The following is a 21,818-nucleotide window of genomic DNA, read 5'->3' on the forward strand; positions in this document are numbered from 1 at the left end:
ATTTTTACCCATTGACTTATCATGGCGAGGTCACGTGACCGACCTGACCTCAGTTGACCTTTATGAAAACCCGAGACACAGTTACACCGTGCCGGCACCGGCGCTGCCATTTGGAGGTCGGCCTTCCTGGAACTGGCGGGCGGGAGGGGGGGAGGGAGGAACCCACGCGGTACACACGGCGCTGCGGCGGCACACAAAGACGGCGCCCGTGCACGGCAGCGCCGCTGATCGACCAGGCGCGTCACAACCGCCGCTAACGAGCCGCCGGCAGCCGCCGGTGGAGTACCAGGGTGCTTGGGTATAACACGCATGCATTGTAATATAGTGCGCACTGAACACGCCCGGACGTACGAAATCGGACATTTTATACATATGTTACAGGCAAAGTGAAAACTCGGGCATTTTGCAAAATGCCTAGGCAATTTGCAAAATGCCTGACCCGCCAGGCATTTTGCAAAATGCCCAGGCAGTTTGCAAACTGCCTGACCCACCAGACATTTTGCAAACTGCCTAGGCATTTTACAAAATGCCTGACCCGCCAGGCATTTTGCAAAATGCCTGGGAGTGGGTTTTCATATATTCCACCGTTTTTGTTGACTACAGGCGTTGATCATAAACGTTCCACTGTGACTGACCCCACAACACATTTCACATGTGTTGTGGGCACATGTGACACATTCCACGGTCACGAATACAGGGTGTCACGAAATTGTTGCGAGATGTTGTGCTTGTGTCCCGAAATGTATTGCATCGTAGTTGCGTTAGTGTTCTCCAGCACCTCGCTGACAAGTTATCAGCGGCCACATGGTCTGTCCCCGCGGCACCTGGTGAAGCTCAAATAGGCCTCTGTAGCCCATCATGCCCCAAACGAGAATCCCCAGTCACCAGTGCCCAGTGAGTGCTTCACCGTCTCGACGGTGCAGCGCGGCGCCTCTGAGCTGCTGTTGGCCCAGAACTGCTTGTCGGGACGGTTAGTGACTAAGAAGAGCTCTAATAGCCGTTTTCACGACGGGCTATCCGGTGAGTGCACCTAATTTGACCAAATCTGCACCTAATCTCTTTTACAGCAAATATATTTATTTTATGAATTTATTTCCGTGTTTTAACCGATGATGCTCTCTAATAGTATGACAAAGGAGGCATATAAGCAATTAGTAGGCCTACAACCCTAGCTGATAGCTACTAAGAGACACTGAAGTCTGAACCTCATTTGACCAAATATGCACTTAATCTGCACCAGATGTTAACTAAATGTGTAGGGGAGAGTGGGGCAAAGCGGCCACCCTAACGTTTCTCACGATGCCAACGCTTGATTTTTAAACTTGGAAAGATTATTTCTATACCAATGTGATCCCTAGTAAGTTGCCTTTTATTTCAACTGCGTTTTATTTCCAAAGGCGTTCACATATGAAAGATATTGACAAAACTTTAAACCTATGCATATTGGCCACTTTGCCCCATACCCTGGGGCAAAGCGGCCACCGGCGTCTTCTCAAGTCCCGATATGAGAAACAAAATAGTTGCCTCGTGTACGACTATTGTATTTGATGGTGACAAGGTTAATCGAGGATGGATGTTTACTTTATCATCTTCCACCTGTAGGTAAACAAAGAAAGGATTTTCATGAAAATAAACATTTAATTGCATTATTTGGTAACTCATGCAGCTGAAAAGTGGCCAAGATGAATGCATGACGACACATTTCAATATAAATAATGTTTTTTATCCAGATGGAAGCAACTTATGGCCAATTGGGGGGTGGCCACTTTGCCCCGGCCACTTTGCCCCGCGCATACCGTCCGAGACAAAAATATTCCAGCTTAGCTATTAGTGGGGTAAAAAACATTAGAATAGGTAGAATACATGTACGATAACCATGCAATGCATGGACAAGAACGCTTATAAAAATTCCAAAACGGTTATGGAATAACATAACATTTAAAAATTGTAAACATAGTTGGTAACCTGGCAAGAAAGGCTTTTCCGTGTTTCACAGAACAATGGTGATGGCCGATGGGCCTGAAACCCCGGTCTGGCTCATTCGAACGACCGTGAAGAGAAGTATAATTGGAAACCATAAATTGGAACTGACGCCAGCTATGAAGGGCTAAAACGATGGGTGGCCGCTTTGCCCCGGGTGGCCGCTTTGCCCCACTCTCCCCTACCAGATGGCCGTCGTGAAAACGGCTAATATCGCCTCACGGCCTCATCATTAAAAAGTCTGAATCTCTAGTCTTGAGTGGTCCAGATTTGGTGGGTTTTGTCGAAATCCAGCTGCACCACTAATGGATGACGATAAGTCAGGGTTGCAGCCTGATGTTGAGCGGCTTCAGCTTCATGGTAAAATCTTCAGATACCGGGGGATGGCCGATTTAGATGCCCTGGTGCCGGACCCGTTCAAATTACATCCATTCAGCACTCAGGAGGGGCATGGAGGGACAAGACCGCGTCAACCGCGTATCAAATTCGTGACACTCTGAATACCTACGTGTCGAGATGGAGCCAACGCTGAATGGACATGAGCCACCGTCTCCGTACCTTTCGTATAGGTATACGGAGTTGTAGCCGTGTGTATAAATGCTGCGATGTCCAGTATTCTGCCCTCGTGGGCAACTGTTCCGGCAGAGACGATTGATAATGTACGCAAACGTGTAACAATCAAATTTTCGCAAATTGGAAGAGTTGATCAATATCCAACCATAGTATTTTCAAAAAGCCACCAAGAGCTCTTAGAAACAGTACAATCATTGTACCGAGCGCGTGTTTACCCACGAAACCACGCCCGGTGCTCGGCACCCGACGGCCGCTGGGGCTCAGTGACCTGAACTCGGCTGCGCTACCCGGAGAACGCAGTGTCCCCACTCCCCTCGCTTGGTGCGCATTGACAGCAATGAACTTTTGTAAGCGGCAGTTACAAATGATGCTTACCTATACATCGTCGCTAGTGCGAGTTTGATGCCAGGCATTTTGCAAAATGCCTGGGAAAATATTTCAGGCAGTTTGCAAAATGCCTGGTGGGTCAGGCAGTTTGCAAACTGCCTGGGCATTTTGCAAAATGCCTGGCCGGTCAGGCATTTTGCAAATTGCCTAGGCATTTTGCAAAATGCCCGAGTTTTCACTTTGCCTGTAACACATACACAGAACACTATTGGGGACGGTTGTAATCACCTTTCCAAACAAATAAAGACACAGCTTTGCAGCAGTAAATAGCACTATTCTAAGCTCTTATTTCGAAAATCATTGATTAAAGTAGAACATCCAACATTTTACCTTTAGCGTTAAAAGAAAAAAAATACATTTTTAGACACCTTCATCTCCAGACAAGGCTGTGGAATCGCACTCGGAATCAGATGCCTACAAATGACCCGGATCTCGGGATCAAAATTTAACAACGGGATGCCAAATTTATGTTTATATCAACGTCAAACTTTATGGCGCTATGCGCCACGGTTTCCTATATGCGTGGAACGATAACGATTGAAAGACGTAAAATTGACTCCGTCGGCCCTCCCACAACAGGCCAGAGGACTGTTGTCATCACCGGCGGGCGACACTGACTCTGGCCGCCGGGTAATGACGCCGTCGTGTGACCCGCGGGCGCGCGGGCGCGGCCCCCTCAGTGGGGACCACAAGAGTAACGATCGGTGTGCACTGTGCCGCTCCGGTGAATGGCCCCGTGCCGCGGCAGAAGGTACGCCACCGACCACAGAGCCGGACTCGTGAAGACGGCGACAGGAAAAAGGCCCGGGGCCTAGGACTACTCCTCAGTCCGTGCTGTTGCATGCAGTGGCGGGACAATTGTCCGAGACTTTGTTCCACGTCGTCCCGGCTGTGGGCTGAGGTCGTCCTTCCCTGAACTAAGAGTTCAGTGGCAGCCCATGCCCGCCACTGCACTGGGCACTGGGCAGCTCATCTCCTGCAAAACATACTAAACACGCGCCGCGTGAAGATTTTCCCAGACCCTGCCTACCGTTAACGGGAGCAGTTCGTCTCCACCCCCACAATCTCGAAATGCTACCCAACAATTCTAAATAATCGAACTATGAGACATTATGTTTATTGTCTTTCGAGCAGCAATTTGACACAGATTCGGTCTGTATCACCGTCGACTGGCAAGAGTTCCGCACAGATCCATCGCCCCGCACAGGCGCGGCGATCCACTCACAGATCCATCGCCCCACAATGGGTGCGGAGATCCAATCGCAGACCTAGATACCTAGACATCTTGGTCCGACCGCACACACAACAGTACACAGGGCGGAACACTGAGCAATCGACCTGTCCGCTCCACGCCAATACAAAACTACAGCAACACAGATCAGAGCAGATACACTGAGAGCGGCCGGAGCCACAAAGGCCCATTCCCTCCCTAAAACAGCTATCCATTGCCCGCTCCCCGATAAGTCTCCAGGAGATTAGTCAGGAGGGAGGACCCGTCACCAGCTCTGCTGCTGACGTCCCGGCCGGACGTCCGCCACCCTTTCGTCCCCGGGCACGAACTCGGTGCCCCGTCTCAGTCGGGATCCCACCGACAGGACGCCACCGGGACTCTACTCCAGCTGCCGCACCCTGGGGTCCAGCGGCGGACGGTGGAACGGGACGGGGCGCTGGCCATCCCGACCCGGCGGCGCCTTCAGTCGACGCCAATAACAACGCCAGTCGACGTCAGTGTCCGGCGCCACCACGTCAGTCGACGTCAGTGTCCGGCGCCACCACGTCAGTCGACGTCGCGCGCGTGCAGCGGTATGACGATGCGCGGCCCGAACGGCGACACGTACTCGATGCGCTGGCTGCGGAACACCTCGGTGGGCACGTTCAGGTTGCAGAGGTAGACGGCGCCCTGCTGCGCGCCGTAGCCCAGCGGCAGCACGGCGCCCAGCGTGTACTTGCACTCGATGGCGGCGGGCGCGGCGGCGGCCGGCGGCGGCGGCGCCGGCGGGTCCAGCGCCAGCACCGGCGCCCGGCTGCCGTTGGCCCAGGCCACAGCCGACCGGTGCCACGGCTGGAAGGCCAGCTGCGAGCTCAGCTCGTGGTCGTCCAGCGTGCACACGATCAGGTCCACCGTCTCGGGCAGGTCTGCAGGGAACGGGGACGGGCGGGCGTCACTCCTCACCGGCCGCTGAGCGGGCACCGGGCAGCAATTACAGAAACCAAACCGAACTACCATAGGCGACAAGCAATAAGCACAACGATCAGCGATGGCATTGACCTGTACTTATGAATGTCACTGGTTTGCTGTTCAGTATTCGAAAGTAAAATAATGTGCAACGCAAATAAGACGACATACGGTGCAGCCAAAATGGAATCAGCCCTAGTGGCCAAAATGGAATCAGCCCTAGTGGCAGACTGACAGCGGACAGTGGACGGCGCACGAAGCGTGCGACGGGAGCCGGCGCGGTGTGCAGCGATCAAACTAGCACGTGCGTCACACCTGAACTTTACCGAGTCTTAACACACTTAGGCCACCAGTTTAGGACGGCGTTTCTACAAAACAAACCATCAGCGCTGGCCTAAATGCCGGACTGAACAGCGGCGTCATGTTATCGACCCGAGCGACACTCACAGTGAGGGCTCACTGGGTGCTGAAGGTCTAGCGGCCGTCAGTTCAGAAAGGAAATGTGCAGTAATCAAATAGTAACTAGCCGCAGCCGGTTGAGCACCTGGCAATGTCACGTCACGGTACATTTTTAATCAGCACTAAACAAACGGAGCCGCGCAGTGGTTGAATGGCACTTACATTTACGGGGTATGAAGCATGAATAATTTGCAATGCCATAAGAAGTAGCGCAAGGCCAAATGTCGAGCCGACACAAGGACGACCTCACGCAGGAGTTGAAGGCAACCAAAATTTCAACAGAAATAGAAAGGGTTCACTCATACGTCCTACTTCAGTACCCGGAACTTTTCAGCTGGTCTTTTGTTTATCACGCCTCTCCAGTACCTGTTATCCTATGAAGGTGCTCCTTTTTCTGTTACCTTTTCAAGCTGGAGGGGCATTCATTCTGGCCGTTGTTCACAATGTCCGGGGATCACATGGTCCAAATGTGGCCAACGGGCTGCAGATAGGGTATGTTCAAATTATCCCAAAGAGGCCGGTGCGTAACATTTAGGCCAGGGTTCATAATGTCCAGGGCACAGTGTGTCCAGTGTTCGAAATGGCCAGTGTCTTGAATAAGGGCGTATTATTTAGGCCAGGATTCATAATGCTCTGAGCACGATGTGTCCAGCGTTCGAAATGGCTAGTGCCTTGAGTGGGCCAAAGTTCACAATGTCCAGGGATTACATGGTCCAAATATGGCCATCTGGCTGCAGATTAAGTATATTCGAAGAGGCCAGTGTTCACTGTTCATGCTATCCAAAACAGGCCAAAGGAAGTAACCTAGCAACCCAACCTAACCTAACCTAACCTAACCGAACCTAGCCTAACTGACTCCCCTTGGCCTCTTATGGACAGCATGAACACTGGCCTCTTTGACTATACCCTATCTGCAGCCAGTTGGCCACATTTCGACTATGTAATCCCTGGACATTATGCCCATTCAAGGCACTGGCTATATCGAACACTGGACACTGGACACATCGTGCCCTGAACATTATGACTCCTGGCCTAAATAATACGCACCCGCTGAGCGCTGTGAGCGCACTGTTTCCCGGCTGCAGCACTGGCGCGGCCAATCACCCAGTCATAACACCGGTGGAATTGCGAGCCAGAGCAACGCAACAAACTACAGAGGGCATTTCAATAACAATTCCCTTGTTAATGAAAGCATAATGAGCAATGGAGTTAGAAAAACGTCAGCACGTAAGGTAACTATAGAGAGCCAAGCCAAGCCAATAAATCAATGCGTCAGGAACACTGTAAGCTTTATATATTTGCTCTGCCAACAGCAGACCACAAATGGAATTTCTGTCCGCACGGTAATAGCTGGATTGAGTCCCATTCTGACAGGCACCTGAGACAATATTGCCAGCGGCAGCCTCGCCGAGCCGATGGGTCGCGTCTCGGCTCCGACCCACCGGCGCGAGGCGCTGGTCAGCGCAGTCTTCGGGGTTTTGGAACGCGTAGACGGCAAGGTCCTTCAGCGCCCGTGGTTGGCTCATTTACCAACCTCCTAATCTAAATAAAGTCCTCAGCCAAGTTCACGAAGTATTTACCTGTATTGAGGGCACCATCTTTTCTTTACCACCATCCAAACTACGCCCCGCTCCCCTATTCCTGTCCCGCCCCCCATCGCCGTCATCCACGGCACCCAGCCGTAATTCTCTCTTCCTCGTCCCCATCGAAAGCCCAGACTTACCGGTGAATCTGAGAACAGGACCAGGCGGGACAGAATCTCCCGTGTGTCTGGAAAATATCTATCAGTGTGTAAAAGTGCATGTGTGTGGGGGAGGGGGGGGGTGAACACGAAACAGTCTGCCTGTTGCGTGTCTGGGGCAGTCCCCGTGGCTGGCTGGTGTGTGTTCCGGGGCAGTGCCCGTGGCTGGCTGGTAACTGTCTCGGGCAGTCCCCGTGGCTGGCTGGTAAGTGTCTGGGGCAATCCCTGTGATAGACTGGCTAGTAAGTGTCTGGGGCAGTTCCCGTGGCTGGCTGGTGTGTGTTCCGGGGCAGTCCCCGTGGCTGGCTGGTGTGTGTTCCGGGGCAGTCCCTGTGACAATCTGGCTGGTACGTGTCTGAGGCAGTCTCCGTGGCTGGCTGGTGTGTGTCTCGGGCAGTCCCTGTGATATAGTGGCGCCCTCCAAACCACCAACCCGAGACGCTGAGGTCAGCCGACAGCCGGGCTGTGTATCACCAGTATAACGTGTAGGAGTGTGTGTGTGTGTGTGTGTGGAGAGAGGCGTCTGTGACCCACCTGATACGGTGTGCGTCAGCCGACAGCCGGTGAGCCGGTACAGCTGCAGCTCGGTGCTCAGCGCGCGGCACGTCAGCGCCAGGTCCGGCAGGAACACAGTCACCTGCACGCCGTGGCCGGCCAGCTGGCGCGCCGCGTTCAGCCCTGCGCGCGGACACAGGCGGAGGGGCGTCAGAACAGGATGAAGCCGCCGCACAGCACGGCAACACAAGGAAGGGGTCCGTAACTACACTGTTTTTGGATTTGGGTCTATAATTTCCGCTGCCCTGAAGGTTCATTCACTACATCAGCCATGACATGAGCAATGAGCATACACGACGCTGAGGTAGGGAGTTCGCAGACTTCATGGTTCAGAGACTGAAACCTATGCTCTTTTGCATTCACACATTCATAGTCTTTGCTCCCCGGTGGCACCCCGAGAGTAGGGTTCGTAAACTGTACAGCACTGTATGTACACTCACACACTCTCCACTCACCGGCCGCTCCCTGAGAGTAGGGTTCACACACTCTACACTCTAAACTGTAAACTCACCGGCCGCTCCCTGAGAGTGGGGTCCACACATTCTACACCCTACACTCCACGCTCCACAATGTCCACTCACCGGCCGCTCCCTGAGAGTGGGGTCCGCACAGACAGGCTACCCGCGGCGCCTGGTGCAGGTTCTCCGGCATCAGCCTGCCGGAGATGGACGGAGCGGACGTCAGATGGGCACAGACATCTATGTCAGATGGGCACGTCAGAGTGAACGTCACGTCTGGGCACTGGACTGTCAGAGTGACTTGTCACTGGCCAGAAATGACAGACCCCATCACTGCCGCAGTTAACCATCGTTAGCGGCCATGGCCATTGTTGACTGAAGTAGCCCGGGGTGCAGTTGGCTCACCTGGCGTGACTGCCGACCAGCTGGAGCGCCATTTCCGTGCAGCCGCGGCCCAGCATCTCCTGCTGGCGGCCGATGGTGAGGCCGTGCCGCTGCGCCGCCTGCAGCAGCGTGTCTCGCGCCCGAGACGTCACCGAGGGCACCACCAGGCCGGTGTCTGGCGGTACAGGCGCGGCAGGTCAGAGCGGGCGGGGCACTACCAAACCCCAGTCTGCACGGTACAGGCGCAGCAGGTCAGAACAGGGCGGGTCACGGCAGGGCAAAGGCCCGTGCCTGGCACACACATGTCGGAGCAGGTCCCAGCTACCCTTCTGATAAACACTACCCGTACCCACTCAGGTCACAGAGCGCACCGTCCGACGGCGGAAAGGAGTACCGACGGCGGTTTCCGAGAGACCGCAGTCCCGTAACAGGCGACAAGCACGCTGTTTACAACTGGTCCTATCAACGACATTGTTCCACTCACTCAGTTACTCAGGCACGGCCCTCCAGCAATAGAGTGGTTGGTTAGCCGATGTGTTTTGGGTACAATAATTTTGAATGACAGAGCCAGTTCAGTAAAATGACTCGATAGAAATGAGAAGATGGCTCGTGCCAACACTTCGGCAATGGTTTGCAATAGCCATTAGATGTATTCATCAATACAGATCGATTATTGTGATGTTAGCAACCAACCACTTAATACCTGGAGGGCCGTACCTGGTATTTCACAAAAAGTATACTTGATAACACGCCAACGAAGGTGAGCCACGAGTGGAAATACTGGTCAATACCGGCGTGTTGTGAATGCCGGTGCGCTCAATCACCATCCACGTTCCCCGAAACGACATCAACGACATCAACACACATCAGCTATCCAGCCATTCGCCCACCTAACCGGCTGACGTAAGCCGTAAGTTCCGAGCCTGGAACTGCCCCTGCCCCTGCCCATGTCCCGTCCCCGCCGCCGCTGCCCCGCCCGGCCGGCCGCTCACCTGTGACATACTCGACCTCTGGCGTCTCCGGCACGGCGATGCGGTTGTAGCGCACTGGCGCCGAATGCAGCACGTTCTGGTCGTGCCGGTACTTGGCCTCTGTGCGGCCGCCGCGGCGCCGGTTCGTGTCTACCAGTCGCACCACGTCCGGCTGCTGGCTGCTGTCGATCTCCTCAAACACGGCCTGCGCGCGCCGCCGCCGTCAGTGATACAGGCACGGTACCGCCGTCAGTGATACAGGTCTGCCCGGCGCCGCCGTCAGTGATACACGCACGGTACCGCCGTCAGCGATACAGGTCTGCCCGGCGCCGCCGTCAGTGATACATGCCTACCCGGTGGCGCCGTCAGTGATACATGCCTACCTCTGCCGTGCAAATGCAAAAACCATTATGTCGGGTCAGAGGCCATTACCTCAGGTCAGAGGTCATCCGAACATAATGGGCTTTGCCTTTATACGGCAGACCTGGCACCGCCGTCAGTGATACACGCACGGTGCCGCCGTCAGTGATACATGCCTACCCGGCACCGCCGTCAGTGATACATGCCTACCAGCTGGCACCGCCGTCAGTGATACAGGCACGGTGCCGCCGTCAGTGATACATGCCTAACCGGTGGCGCCGTCAGTGATACAGGAATACCCGGCGCCATGGGCGTAGGAACGGCTGGAACATTGTGGGTGCATGGGTGCAGAAATTCGGTCAGTGCCGGTGAAGCGGGGGGGGGGGGGGCAGGGGTGGAAAGCGGTACTGGGTACCGTGTTTTCTCTCGATTTTGGTATTTATCGCAACCGATATTAGAAAACGGTTTCAGGCGTGAGGTATCGTCGGTATCGTTTTCTAATATCGGTTGGTATTTCAACCATAACGGTTTACTTTGAAATCAAACGTTATTGTGTTATCTTTAGTAACGCAAGTCTACGTTATTTGTTGCGGTTGTATACATAAACTCTACAATCTGTCAACGTACAATGAAAAAGTGTTAAAAGAGAGTAAATGAGGAGAGGTGGACCCCTCCCCCCCTTCCATACACACACATTGCTAGGTAGCAGATGCAAGAAAGGGCTGAAAACCAACCTGTTTATCAAACAGAGCCAAATTCTTCTCGAAGTCAAATTCTTCATTTTTGAACTTTTCAGCCGGCGTCGAAAAGCAGAGGTCGTTCTTGGACTGCTGCTGATTACGCCTGGATTTCACGTTGCTTCCACCTGGCAACAAGCATACACCCAATATATGTCTGACATAATGATAATATTCGTCTGTGATAATTTCCCTCTAGCAGGTATGTCGTGTATTTAGACTCCCGCGCCGTGCCGGGTTGGGGGCGTTTTTACGTCTTCCCCTCAAGGTTTTCGCGAAGCACCGCCATTTTTGGCTCATCTTATCATGCATCTTTTCTGAATATGTTGTGAACGTGTCAGGCCCCGGTCGTTTAAGGTCTAGCCACCATAGAAAAAGGTAGAATGCTCGTCATAGCTGAACCGACTGAGCGATCGCCTTGAAACATTCAGGGCGATAAACATAAAAAGAATTTAAAGATGCAGTATGTATAAACTATAAAATATATATCTCGGAATTTTGATGTAGGTATATGACCCAAGGTCAGATTAATTTTGCGACCTCTTCATTTTAACCCGCGCATGACTGGGGCATCTTCCATAACGCGAGTGACTGGGGTGGGGGGAGGCTCCCCAGAGTCCCCCCCCCCCCTATCTCCAAAACTACTGGGCCGATCGTCAAAATTTTCAAACGGCGTCTGATAGGCCTGGAAAAACTGTCAAGCGAAACCTATTTTCATTGAACTCGAGGTCAATGATGACGTCACAGGTCAGGTCAAAGAAAAAATTATCAGTATTTTTGCTTGTTCACAATTTAGGTACCGCCAGCTCTGACCGCCAGCTGACAAGTCCGATCAGGCTCATTTTTGGTTTACGCACTCCTTGATATATGCCTTAGATACCCTGAGGGTACCGAACATTTGCTTTGAATTTTTCAGGTCAATGCCAGGTCATCCTAGGTCACGAAAATTGTATATCATGTATCCGTCACGTGACGAATGTTTTATGGTCCATTTTACTCGCAGATTTCGAAAACAGTGTCGGCTGTGTCCTTTGAGGTCATTTTCAGCTGAACTTACCGGAGGTCAGGTTACTTTCAGGTCAGAAAAGGTCAAATTTTAAAAATGAATTTTTCAACAAAAAAGGTCCTTTCAGATGCAGTTTGAGCTCAGGAACACGACGGTGCCATTTATTTTGCTGTACAATGTAAAAAAAAAGGTTTTCAAAAATATATAATTGTAAAATTTTGACAATAATGCAAATAACTTGGCTGTTTTTGACGCTATTGGGCTAAAACTTGCTAGTGTAGTTCATCAGTGTGTGTTTTATCACAAATATTCCGGTTTTTGCGATGAATGAAAAACATTTTTTTATAATAAATAAAAATGTTTTTTAGTATTTGTCAAAACATTTTTTTTTAATGTTCAGAATTTTGAAAATTCCAGATAGTAGTTTGATAGCTACGTGTATTTGTAGTCCATTGATGCAAAGAAATTGGATCTAGCTTTAACACTAAGCTCTTGAGAGTGTTTGCCGTAATTCAATATTTTGCATCAAAATCGGCCGACATGACGTCACTCTGACGTCATTTCCGGCCAAACTACGGTAGCTAGAAAGTTGAAATTTTATCATACGATGTCAAATTAATGCTGCTGAGGGTACCGCAAGTTTCGTGTTAATCCGGCAAACGGTTAAGACGATATTGCAGAAAAACGGGAGGGGGCTCTGGAGAGCCCCCCCCCCCCCCCCCAGTCATGCGCGGGTTAACCCTCGCCGGACCTATTGGTTTTCTACATACACGCCGGCCGAGGGGGGGGGGGGGCGGGTACGACCCCCCCCCCTCGCCGTTTCGCCCCTGGTGGAGCTAGCGCGTCGCGGGAAAAACGAGCGTGTGCGCCGTTACGAGACGCAGAGATTGGTACCCGATTTTAAGGTCCTAGGTCAACCGGTGACCTCTGAGGTCAGGTCAAGTGCCCCAAGGTACGGTTCAGTTTTTGGTGAATAACTTCGCAAAAAACGGCCGCAGAGCCGCGATTTTGGCAGCATCGTGTTCGCCTCGCTCAGGCGCGTCGAATGGTATACTTTTTGTCCGGGTCAGGTCAACTTCGGGTGTTGACCTCAGGTCAAGGTCAGGTGAGCACCCCCAGGTCACGAAGCTGGTCGAAAGAGGTCATGTCGCATATCATTCGATTGGGCAGGTCTTCCTGAGTACATTGGTGGCTTTCCCGACTCGCTAGCTCAATTTGACCAAGAGTTATTGACGAAAAACTAATATGACCTTGATGACGTCATAAATGACGTCACGCAAGGTCAACATTGCAAAAGTGACGCACCCGACCTTGCAAGGAGTGCATCAAATCACGATTCTGTGTGCTTGAAATAGTTGGAGATCGTTCCCGGCGCCAGAATAGCAGTTTTCATTTTTCCCCATTGACTTATAATGGTGAGGTCACGAAAATGACCTGACCTCATATGACCTTTAGGAAAAATCCGAGATATCAAATTGTGAGACTCATAATGGATACTAGATCCTGCAAGTTTCATTTCCCTGTGACATTCCCTCTGGCAGTGAGGGCGTTGCGAAGTTGCGACATCTGAAGACCGTGCAGAGGTTCACTTATGACGTCATAGGTCAGTGACCTGACCTAACCCAAAAATGCGGTTGGTGTCAAAAGATCCGGCTTGAATCAAAGGTCAGGTATGCCAAGTTTCAGCTCTCTATCGTCAGCGTGTTCGGAGCTATCGCGAAAAAACCCTATGGGGGGGGGCGGCACCCCCCCCCCCCCTCGGCCGGCGAGGGTTAAGTCAATGGGAAAATTTGAAATGCGCTTCTTTTGCAGATGAACGTCGTTCTATACACTTTCAAACATCGGTTTCCATGTAAACATGACACACTGAATCGGAAAATTGTACCCGTGACTCCTCTTTGTGCCCCTGAGGTCGTCACAGGTCAGGAAAGGTCCCCAGCAATTTTTTGAAAATCACTTTTGGTAGACATGCTAGAGCAATGGAAATACCTCAGCTGTGATCAGCTCGACAATAAGGTACCAACTGATATGCCATATGATCTTTACCGATCAAGTCATGACCTTGACGTGAGATCAAATTTTCGAAATGACCTGTCAAGGTCAAATCATAGTTCATTCGACACGTCTCGGCGAGGGGTGCACGATGCTGGCAAAATACATGTCGTGTCTTTCTTCAGTCAACAAGTACTACAAAAAAGTTTTTCTTAAAAACGTCATTTTTAGTGTTTGGCCTCTGAAGGCTAAACCGTTGATCTTAGGTTCAATCTCAGGACACGGTTACGAATGAGCGTTAAAGGGACCCTCTCACCTTCAAAAAAGTTAATGAATTGGCATGAAAGTGATGTCACTCGGTTCAGAAAGAGCGAAAACGAAGATCCACTAAATTTCACCGAAAAATATTCACCGGTTTTCAAGATATTAGACTTTTACTTTTGTTTACTTTTTGGATCTCTCCTGTTTCTAGCGACTTTATTTGGAAACAATAATTTGGCAGCCTTGAAGTATGGCAGACGTTGCGCGCAAAGCAGCGTATACCACCACGTGTTAACGATGGTTTTCGTCTAAGATTTAAAAATCGTTAGATCTCCGCTGACGTCACAAATTCTATGGGGGCATTCCAATGCATTAGCCCCTTAGAATCCAAAAACTGCAAGTTTGAAATTCCATATCTCCGAATTAAAGCTTTTTCGATGTTGTTGAGTGCCCAAACCTGTATTTGCAGGCCATGGCCACCAATTTGGCTATCTCAACTCAAAACTAATGTTAAGGTGGGATGGTCACTTTAATAGAGCTATTGAATGCGCTTTTACGCGGCGCTGTAGCTCTATTGGTTCTCGAGTTATGCGCCAGTTTGTCGAAAAACATTGGAATAGGCAAAATTTGACCTTAAATGACCTCTGGTTACCTGACCTTTGCGCTCACCTGAAAAAAACGACTAGTTATTCCCTCATCATTCTAACGCTCTTTGAAATGCCTCTTACCGCGTGTCGCCCGCTAATCGAGGAACCGTTAGACGGGGGGGGGGCAGAAACGACATTGGAAAGTCAGACCACCAGCACGGCGCGGGATAACTCACTGCTAGAGAAAGAAGAAAAAACGCCCTGCGTCATCTCTCAATATTTCCTAAAGCAGTACCGATATCGCCAACTTGCAGTGTCCCTTTCCACATCAATCACAAATGCAAAAAAAGAGAGGATGTGAAAACATGCGTTTGAGTGCGTCGCAAGTCACAACTATTGATTCTGATCCCGCAACTCCCTTTATAGTAGACGAAGTTCCTGTTAACGGTCTGCTGAATAAATACAGATAGGTACAGTCCACAGCAAAAGTAATGTGCGGTTTCAGTCATGGGTATGTTCTGCTTCTGAAGCTTAGGAACGATTAGCCAGAGTACAGTGAAATTTTGAATGTAGCTTATATGTATCGTCACCCTTGCAGCTGCAACTTTAGCTATTGACATCTTCTTTTCGATCGCTCCGCATTAAACAATCGCCAGTCAAAGCCAACCGTTGAGATTGGTAAAACCCTACATTACTTTAGCGGTGGGCTGTACAAACCAGTAAAACGCCTTTTGGGCGAAGAACGAGCGAGCGAGATAGTGAGCCTTGCACGTGCAGAAGGGCGAGAGGGTACTTCCAACGGGCTTGTGCAAAGCACCCTTCTAACCGGTCGCTAGCGGTGTACCAAATTTGAACGCAATCGGCCCAGCCGTTCCTGAGATCTGGAAGCGGCATTCTGCACGTGCGCACGTGCAAACGGGGTCCAAAATGACTTTTGCACGGCACCCTACTAACCGGTCCCCAACCGTGTACCAAATTTTAGCGTAATCGGCCCAGCCGTTCTCGAGATCTGGAAACGCTCCCTGCACGTGCGCACGTGCAGTAGCACCCTAACCGCAACACATGGGAATGCATTGCCTGGTGGGTGCCTACCTGTATGCCAAGTTTCAGCGAAATCCCCCAGTAATTACCGAGTTACTGAAATGGGAACAAATTTGGCACCTCTTATTGTTGTATTTTGCACGTGCAGTGGGGGTCACTCACATAGATGAAGAGTATCCGACCTTTGGTAGAAGGGATGCAGCTACCCTATAAAAATGACCGCAAGACAATCGCTCAAGCCGCTGCTGAGATATGGGCCTCTCAAAATCATTACTTTTGCAAAACTGCTTGAACACCCTTGACTTTTCACGTGGCACGTGCCACGACGGTCAATGAGATGTATCAAAAGTATGTATTCAATTACGGGGTAGAAGGGATGGGGCTACCCAGCAAAAAAGACCGCAGGCCATTCGGTCCAGCGGTTGCTGAGATATAAGCCTCTCAAAAGCGTTACAGGCCGGGCCGGGCCGGGCCGCTCATACTGAGATTTTCCCGTTATATTGAAAAGACTTCGCTTCGCTCGCTGCGCTCGCTCGCTCGTAACAAGAACGGACATAACCCGGCAGGCGGTGGGCCTCCCGGCGACCTTCCGCGCGGGGGATTTTTTGCCCCTTCTCCCCCCGTATCTCCAAAACTACTGGACGGATCCGTAAAATTCAAACGACGTTCGATAGACCTGTCAAATCTGTCGAAAGAAATCCAATTTCATTGAACTCGGGGTCACCGATGACGTCACAGGTCAGGTCAGATAAAAGGTTTCACCGTTCACGGGTCTTCTAGGAAATGAGCTATAACATCGAGTAAAACGCATTTTGTAGAAAATCAGCGATGGGAAGTCAGTTGCCTAGTATACATATTGCTATTAGTGGTCACTGATAATACTAGGTCAGGTCACAGGTCAGGTCACCAAGGGTCAGCATATGAACTCAACTTTACTAGGGTTGTGCGATCAGCGATGCATGTTTTATTGACCAATTTTTTTTTTTCACTTCCAACTGAATGGTGTTGGTTATAAGACCATCAGTTACGATTAAAGTCACTTTCTGGTGGAGGTCAGGTCAATGTCAGGTCAAAGAAGGTCAAAATTCAAAGTTGACAGTTTTGCATAAAATGGGTATTGATTCGATGCAGCTCGTCACGGAGAGTCTAATGGTGGTCTTTGTTTTGCGCTACTTGATCTAGAATGGCTAAAACTTAAGTTTGAAAAGTTGATGTCATGAATTTTGAACAGTTCTTTTTCTATAGCTTAGCCAAAAAAGAAGTATCGACCTAAAATTTGGTGTGTGAATAGAAGTCAATAGAGGCTGTTGCATATATTCCGTTTTTTTCGGAAATCGAAAAAAAACCTTTGGGATTTTTGGCTATTACATCCATTTTTTAATTTTTGGGGGTTAAATTCCCAAATTTTCAAAATTTCGATATATCGGTATAATAGCCATGGTATTTCTACACATTTTATGACTTAAACATTTTTCTGTATCAGATAAATAAAAGAAGTTGACCTTTTCCTCGACATCAAAAATGTAAAAAGCCGAATAATATATTTTAATAATATATTTTAAATTTTTCTGTATCATCAAAGCTATATGCCTGACAGCTCTTCCCACGAAACCTTTTTTGGGTCGAAAATGGCAGAAATGACGTCACTCCGACGTTATTAGCGGCCGACCAATCATATCATAGCCTTTGGAAAAACTTTGGGCAAAAAGTGTAAAAGTGATGCACGGGAGGGCACTGAAAGTTTGGTGTCGACAGGCGCAGCGGTTCTGGAGATATGAGAAAAAAAATAAAGGGCGGGGGCAAAAAATACCCCTCCCCACCGCCTGGAAGGTTAACTTTCAGTTTCTCGGACCCAGTCAAAAGCTTCCAGCTGGTTCTCTGATATGTGCGGTATTGTCTACCTGCAACCTCTCGCTCGGATTTTTTCGGCGTCTGGAAGGCCTTCTTGGGAGAGCTTCTGGCGTCCGGCATCAGCTGAGTCTTCATCTGTTCCCCAATGTTTCTGAAAACGAGCATGCATGGATTGTTCACAATGGATCGCAGAGTTCAGAGTTCTGACCACTTACAGATTGAGTCAACATGGCTTTGTGACGCTAAGGGCAGTCTTAGGATGCACTGTTCACACATTTTGACCAAATGTTAACATTAGTGAAAAAGTGACAAATAAAATCTGCATAATTTTGCGAGAAAAAAAAGAGTCTATCACAATGATACAAAGGTTGTCGTCTCGTCCCAGAAGAAAATTGTCATCCTGGCAACTATAGCCGTTATCATGATTATCGTCATATAGAGTTGACCCGGCAGGCAGTGGGCCTCCCAGCCACCTTCTGCGCGGTGAGGGAGGGGGGGGGGGGCATTTTTTTGCCCTCCTCGTATCTCCGAAACTACATGACGAATCCGTACAATTCAAACGGCGTTCGATAGCCCTGTTAAATTTGTCAATAGCATTCCAATTCCATTGACCTCGACGTCACCGATGACGTCACAGGTCAGGTCAAAGATAATATGTTGGAAAACCGCCTGGAAGGTTATTATATCCATCGTTCTTAAATTCGTCATTGGGTTTACAATGCAGATATATTTTCATCTCGCACTACTCAGCGACGGAGATAATATTTCGCTATCTTTGCATCGAACTGAGATGCAAAGATAAAGTCGCGGGGCCTTTATCCAAAATCAAGTGTTCAAGTGATCAAAGGGCACAGTCGAAACATTGTTGGAAGTTGTTTGTAATGAGCTTTTGAAGTCAGATCACAGCTAGGATCCATTCCGTTGCATAAATAAATATATATTAATGCAATATTTTAATTACCTAGAAATATATACGATCCCGCATGGCTCACTCATGCAAGATCAGATATCTTCTCCGCGCGCGTTCCAAAAAACCACTTGGAAAAGACATCCTTATCTTCCACTCTGAGTCATGAAGAATCCTTCGTATCTTCTACGCCACAGTGAATCACAAGCCAGAATAAAATGCGAAAAATACTCATATTAACTAAATTATCAATACATAGACATATGAGACAATATATATGATTCATTTTTGCCTGTCACTCACTTACCTTGCTTTTTTGGGCAGGAGAGGAACGCTCGACTTCTGCACAACTACCGGGTCCGGAGTGAGGCTGATAATCTCCAGCTTTCTTACGTCTTGAGCACTGTAAACAGACAAGATCCGTAAGAGCTATACAACAGCACAGCACAACAAAACGACAAGCTTTCTAGTTAAAAATGCAGCAAAGAGTAAGAAGAGCACATTTAAAAACATGTGCTTGTTACCTCCAGAAGAAATAATAAAAACTAAAAGGCGATTATATTTCAATGAAAGGCAGATTAGCCCACGCCCCGTTGGGGAAGGATCCGAAACGGAATAACTCTCTTCAAGTGCCTAAGTAAAAGTGTCATTTCGGGTTTTTGAAAATGTTATATTTTGACCCCCCCCCAAAAAAAAAAAAGAAAAAAGGAAAGGAAAAAGGAAAAAAGGTGCGGAGTCTTGTTGAAACACGTAGGTAATCCACCCCTCCGGTGACCTGCTCTATCCACGGCTTCACCCTGTGCCCCAGAGCGTGCAGATAAACATCAGCAGTGACCTCTTCTCCGGAACCTAGGGCGGCATCACATGCCCATCGCTTCACACCGCTCTCAGAACCATCGTTTTTTTTTTCGCACGAAGGGTCAGAGAACTGTTTTTCCTGGTCTGTCTGCTTGTCTCCGCATCCCTAGTTACCCTGACAACCCATATAGCGATTTCGTTTTTCTTATACTGTACTTTTCGGCAAATTAAAAACTTGACAATATCGACAGGTCGTTGTCCGGCGCGAAGTGCAGAGAGCACTGCTGACCTCTGCTGGTACTCCCTGCCAGGAGGCGACATATTCGTAACAAAAATTGTGTCACATCATATCCGACGGACAGATCACTCAAGTGGATGACCTCATTCAGTCAATTTTCTTAGCACGTGTACGTGCGATGACCCAAAATTATTCCGGATTTCACTGCCCCACCTTGTACATCATATGGAACCTAAGGTCATCACATCACATCACATCAGGCGCGGATACAAGGGGGGGGGGCCATGGGGGCCATGGCCCCCCCTTGGCCGATTTTTTTCAAAAATAAAATAAAAAGTTAAAAAGTTAAAAAGCTGAAAAGGGGGCCTCCTGAAAATAAAGTGGCCGAAATCCGATGAGTTTTTTTTTAACCTACCCACTTAGTTATTTCTTAGAAGACTAGCTGAGAAGACTTCTTTGTTAGAAGATTGGTAAAGCTTTTCATAACTTGGAGGTCTCTTATACTCACAGAGATGACCACTTTTACAGGGCCTCCTAACCTGCACAGAGGGCCTCCAAGCCTGCACAGATGTTGAGATGTTGCCTGAACAGCTAGATAAGCTCAATAGACGCAGTTTTTTTTGGGGGGGGGGCCAACAAGTGGGAAGATGGGGCCTCCAACAGGTGGGATTATGGGGGGGGCCTCCTGGTTTCTAATGGCCCCTCCCTTGGAGATTTTCTGGATCCGCCCCTGCATCACATTCCAAATTTAAGATCGATAACTCCATTTTTGGCATCATATGACAGAAAACTACCCCAAATTGGTGACGTGCCACAAATTGGAGCACAATGAACTCAGCACGTCCGTGCGCATCGAATGGTATACTTCGTTACCAGTTTAAGTGAGCTTAAAATTTTCCTAACTTCTAAGTGAGCTAAAATTAATTAGGTACAAGTTAACCAAAGAGCATCATATCGCATATCATTCGATTCAGCTCTAGCCTCATTGTGTGCCAAGTTACTGGCAAAACGTAGTTTGACCTCATTTGACTAATTTATCCCTGAACAGATTGCTAATGAACACATTTATCCCTGATGTTCCATGATAGGTGGGAGGTAGGACTGGCAAAAAAGGCCGAAATCAAGGTGTCAAAAGCTCACAAGGCCCAAAGCCAACGCAAGATGTTGAGAATTGGTCATTTGAGTCATGGCATGACCTAAAAACACGGTCATATCTCCGAAACCAAAAACCACAGAAACTTGAAATTTTCAGTGGAAATCAAGAAAGGATAGAGGAGCAGCTATACGAAAAATCAGGCTTCTAGCTCTAAAAATGTTGAGTGCAGAGCATAAAGACTACGGGGGGGGGGGCAACCACCACTCCCCCCCCCCCATGTGCGGGCGAGGGTTATATCGTGAGTTATTGGCGAAAAATAGGTGGGGTTGGCGAAATCCGTCCCTTCCACCGCCCGTGCTACGTTGCACTACTTGTTGCTATATCATCCAAAGTTATCGTTGGCCCAATCTAATTTTCTCAGCACGTATGCCTTACGTGTAGTGGAAGACAATATCTAAATTTGAGCAAAATCGAAGGGTACCCATTTTTCACAAATTACATTTTAAGAAAAAAAATCAAAATAAAATAAATTCAAAATCACAAAAAATGTTAAAATTGCCATATTTAGCTAGCATAACTCCTAATGTACACGTTTCAGTTGGCTTGAAATCAATGACTTCAAAAATATTGAAGCTATAGATCTTTCAAAATTGCAATACACGTCCAACTCTGCTCAAAAAGCAGAAGCCAACCCAGCAGGCGTTGGGCCTCCCGGCCACCTTCCACGCAGTGGGGGGGGGGACATTATTTTGCCCCCCCCGTACCTCCGAAACTACTGGATGGATCCGTAAAATTAAAACAACGTTCGATAGTCCTGTCAAATTTGGCGAAGGAAACCAAATTTCATTGACCTCAGGGTCACCGATGACGTCACAGGTCAGGTCAAAGATGAAATGTTTCACCGTTCACGGGTATTCTTGGGAATGCGTTTAAACACCGAGGAAAACGCATTTTATCGAAAATCAGCGATAGGGCGTCAGTTGCGTAGTACATATGTTGCTATAAGAGGTCACTGACAATACCAGGTCAGGTCACAGGTCAGGTCACCAAGAGTCAGCACATGAACCCAACTTTACTAAGGTTGTGCGATGCATGTTATATGGCCAATTTTTCATTTCCAACTCAATGGTGTAGGTTATAAGACCATCAGGTACGGTTTAAGTCACTTTCTGGTGGAGGTCAGGTCAAGGTCAGGTCAAAAAAGGTCAAATTTCAAAGTTGATAGTTTTGCAAAAAAAAAATGGGTATTGATTCGATGCA

The 21,818-nt window shown here is 49.0% G+C and overlaps 1 protein-coding gene across 4 annotated transcripts in view; it reads right to left on the bottom strand.

Annotated features, from left to right (window-relative positions):
• Positions 1-4,041: 4,041 nt before the first annotated feature.
• Positions 4,042-21,818, bottom strand: part of LOC122384927 (enhancer of mRNA-decapping protein 3-like) — a 60,377-nt gene continuing 42,600 nt past the window's right edge. For all 4 annotated transcript variants that reach the window (XM_043372763.1, XM_043372761.1, XM_043372762.1 and 1 more), the window contains 8 exons: positions 18,734-18,829; positions 17,570-17,670; positions 10,779-10,909; positions 9,706-9,889; positions 8,735-8,888; positions 8,453-8,526; positions 7,851-7,994; positions 4,042-5,076 (listed from right to left, as the gene is read on the bottom strand). In XM_043372763.1, coding sequence (XP_043228698.1) covers positions 4,718-5,076; positions 7,851-7,994; positions 8,453-8,526; positions 8,735-8,888; positions 9,706-9,889; positions 10,779-10,909; positions 17,570-17,670; positions 18,734-18,829 — 1,243 coding nt within the window. In that variant the 3' untranslated portion in view covers positions 4,042-4,717. The remainder of the gene's footprint in view (positions 5,077-7,850; positions 7,995-8,452; positions 8,527-8,734; positions 8,889-9,705; positions 9,890-10,778; positions 10,910-17,569; positions 17,671-18,733; positions 18,830-21,818) is intronic.

Source organism: Amphibalanus amphitrite, unplaced genomic scaffold (assembly GCF_019059575.1).
Source record: "Amphibalanus amphitrite isolate SeventyFive unplaced genomic scaffold, NRLGWU_Aamphi_draft 000203F_arrow, whole genome shotgun sequence".
NCBI lineage: Eukaryota > Metazoa > Arthropoda > Thecostraca > Balanomorpha > Balanidae > Amphibalanus > Amphibalanus amphitrite.